Here is a 3604-nt window from a genome sequence, read left to right on the forward strand (position 1 = left end):
TCATACACAATCCCCTGATTATAGCTAAACGAGTATAAATAACATATATTCTGAAATGAAGTGGGAGAAATGTCAACACAGTAACAGAATCTGGATTAAATCTTCTAATCAGCACTGAGTTTGGTGCGTTCTGAGCTGTCAATGACCTGTCAAAATCCACAAAGGTAGCCACGCCACTAAAGCATACCCTGCTTTAATGGTCTATTTTACTCAGACATGGGACCTATGAAATCATTTACTAAATCAACATCATGCTGTATGGAAGAAGAGTGAAACTAGAGATTGGAACCATAAACTCATCATAAAAACTATTTATTGAGCTCATAAATCAAGTGAGAAGTAGGTTAATTTCATTTTTAGACTGCATGGTATTGTTATTGCAGCCAATGGTACCCTGCTGGCCTTTACATAGAATGCAGGTTTTTAATACACTTTCCATGTTGGCTTCACTTCAGACTTCTGGTCAATGGTTTTATGTCTTTATGTCTTTCTTCTTTAGAAAAACCTGAATCTTCAAGACAGAAATATAATCTAATAAGAAATAATAACATAATAATTAAAAAAAAGTTAATTTAAATTTAAATTGGGTTCACAGCTCACTGTGAACAGTCTTTGAAAATTTTGTTTTCAAACACAAAGATTTTCTGTAGTTTTTCTAATTAAGAAAAGTAAATAACCTTAAAGGATTATAGGTTGGCAAAACTTCTTTGAGTTTATTTCAATACTTAAGTGTTTTTAAGAGTTTGACTTAAAAATTCAGTTAATGCAATTCCAATACTGTATGCAGAAATATTCAATTACACTAGGTGAATAAAACACTTTTGTACTCCAAAAACTGCATTGAATTAGCATAAAGTGGGAATGTGTGCAGAGGGGAGACTCATGGTTACCCACTGAACCCATTTTCATTCAGATATCTCAAGGTCAGAGGTCAGGGGATGTCTTTGAAAGCTACCATGCCAGTTTTTCCATTTGCCTAATGGGTGTTAGGTCATCTAGTTTCATATGATACTCGCAGTACAAAGTGAATTCTGTGGCTTTAGAGGAGATCTGTTAAGTCTGAAAATAACCTTGGAAATTTTATTGTGATGTCATAAGGGTTATGGCCTTTGAGACTAGGGGTGTTTTCCATTCAGCAAAACATGGCTACTTGCTTCCCTCACTCATGTCTTAGTCAAGCTCCTGGCAACAGTTGGAAAGCTTAAAAGAGCTGTATGATTGAATCATTGTATCCCATTCATGACAGGAAGTTAGCCGGCTCGGTCAGCACAAGTCTCGGTCAGGCACACTCAACCTGATTGGCTGGACTCTACTGAGCATGCTCTATGGGCCCAAAAACTCAGAAAATTAAGCGCCATCTTTGAATGTGGTTTCCAGTTCTCCTTTAGGTCTCAGCTCCTCCCAGCAGCAATGTGAGGACGAGATGGGGAAGTTATATTTACCAAAACAGGACATCCTCGCTCCCTCCAGCATCAGTCTGAAGAGATGGCAGCTACTCATGGTGCACAGCATTTAGTCAAATGTGTGGAAATAAGTCAAACACCTGCCTCCTGAAAATTGATTGGTTGGGGTTTTTTGTTGTTGTTGCAGTTTTGCTTTATTTGGATAGTGACAGGAAAGGCAGGGGCAGAGAGGGTATGACATACAGAAAAGGGCCCTGGTCTGGATTCTATCACTTTCTCACAGTCATATAGTTTACCAACCTAGTTCACAGGTTGATATGATACAGGTTTATGATGAAGTGACACAGGTTGATTACAGGTTGTTAGTCAGCAGTTACAGACACTACATGTTAGCTCGCTTTCTGTCTCTGGTGATTTGACTAAAGTTTACTACAGTTTTAATCAAACCTAGGTTTACATAGGCGATCTGAGTGAGTGGTTAAAATAAAATGTAAATGTTCCAAGACAACATGGATTATTTCCAGGATATTTGGTCTTTATTTATACATTTACAGGTGTTTCCATGACTGGAAAACTAGTCCTTAAATAGGCAGGTTTTCCATGGGAATCCTGTTGTTGTTGTAAAAATTATATATCAGATACAGGATGTAGACACATTTAGCATCATGCTAACATTTCTTACTGTGTATCTCACTAAAAAAGTCACTAAACATTTGAAGAATATGCTCCATCAGGGTTCCAACTCTGTTCAGGAAATATTTTTCCAAGAGTTTTTGTTAACCATACAGGACAGCTATAGGTGGCCATAGATTAAAAAGACATTCAGTGTTAGCTACCTTTTGTACCTTTTCATAAGGCCCTTATTACTGTCAGTTTTATACTGCCAAACTGATTTTCAATTAAATAAAAATAAAGGAGAAGGCCTCGGGCACCTGGACAGTTGCCTGCTATGCCTGTTTGATAGTCCAGTGTCGGTGTAGAGACCCCACAGTGACACTGACAGAGAGTGGGCTTCAGTCCGGCTCGGTGCTGCCGAGTAAGGCTGCAGGATGGAGCAGGGTGGAGTACTTCAGAGGGACCTCCAGACCCACCAGAGGACCCACCACACTGAGCCACGACAACACATAGTTCACTGGCCTGTCCAAACACACACACAGACACACGCACATATAACTTAATACAGATGTTGCATGCAAGAGATTCACTGTGTTTTTGGAGAATCCTACCTGGGCTGGTCCTGAGCCGCCTGCAGCACAGGCCTCATAAACTCCTCCGTTCTACAGGGGTGGAGCATGAAGAAAGGCTGACCAAGCAGGGGATGCTCCTGACACACACACACACACAGAAGATTTCAGTGAAGCTTCAAGGAGGAACATGATGATAATAAAGCTGACTGCGGTTTTACCTGCAGAGTGATTGTATTTAGAGGACTATGCTGGAGCCGAAGTCTGAAGTTTGGATGAACGGAGCTCCACACCTCCTCTAATGACAGGCTCCGCCCCTCTGAAGAAGCAGAAAATATATCACAGAGCGAACCCTTGTAATATACTGACATGGAAATGAATAATGAATGAAATAATAATGCAATTAACAATTTTAATATTTTAGTCCAATAAAACTGCTCTTATAACATACACGTTACAGTGTGATGTGTGGGTTTTTCTTCCAAACATTTCAAATGAAAAGCAACTTGTGTAGAGCTATGCAAGTTTACCCCTATTGGTTGCCCCTCAGAACATCAGATTCCTGCAGCCACAGTGGCCTTGCTGCCCCGCCTGCACTGTCCCAGCTGACTTTGCTCTATTCTCCTCTTTTATTGAGATTCAGAATTCTTACTGGGCAACATTAAGAGAAACGCTCTGCATATGAGTGAGTGTGGGTTCGATTTCGAGCCAGGTATAAACTGCTGGACAGCCTATTTATGATATAATACTTATATATAATAATTTGACATATCAACCAGGAGACTGAATCAAACTCATAATGATGAGCCAGTGCTGGAAAGCTGGAACTTCTGAGAAGAGAAGTGCAACTGAGCTGAGGTAAGAAAGTTTGTTTAATTAACAGACAAATAAGACATCACAGGTCTGACATCTTGTGATCGTTTAGGTGATTGCATGGTGGATATGCTCATGTCCAACCAAAATCTCATTCGTCAACATTGTAATTTGACATTGTGGCACCAGAACAGAAGTCAATCA

General features: G+C 39.9%; 1 protein-coding gene across 1 annotated transcript in view; it reads right to left on the minus strand.

The window, feature by feature from the left end:
• Nucleotides 1-1578: 1578 nt before the first annotated feature.
• The window catches only part of atg10 (ATG10 autophagy related 10 homolog (S. cerevisiae)), a gene marked incomplete at its 5' end in the record, with an annotated part of 2604 nt that continues 578 nt past the window's right edge, over nucleotides 1579-3604 (minus strand). The window contains 3 exon segments of the mRNA XM_035674814.1: nucleotides 1579-2540; nucleotides 2630-2727; nucleotides 2809-2906. Of these exon segments, the coding sequence (XP_035530707.1) occupies nucleotides 2417-2540; nucleotides 2630-2727; nucleotides 2809-2906 (320 nt within the window).

Source organism: Morone saxatilis, unplaced genomic scaffold, assembly GCF_004916995.1.
Source record: "Morone saxatilis isolate NCDOM2014 unplaced genomic scaffold, NCSU_SB_2.0 Contig337, whole genome shotgun sequence".
Taxonomy (NCBI): domain Eukaryota; kingdom Metazoa; phylum Chordata; class Actinopteri; family Moronidae; genus Morone; species Morone saxatilis.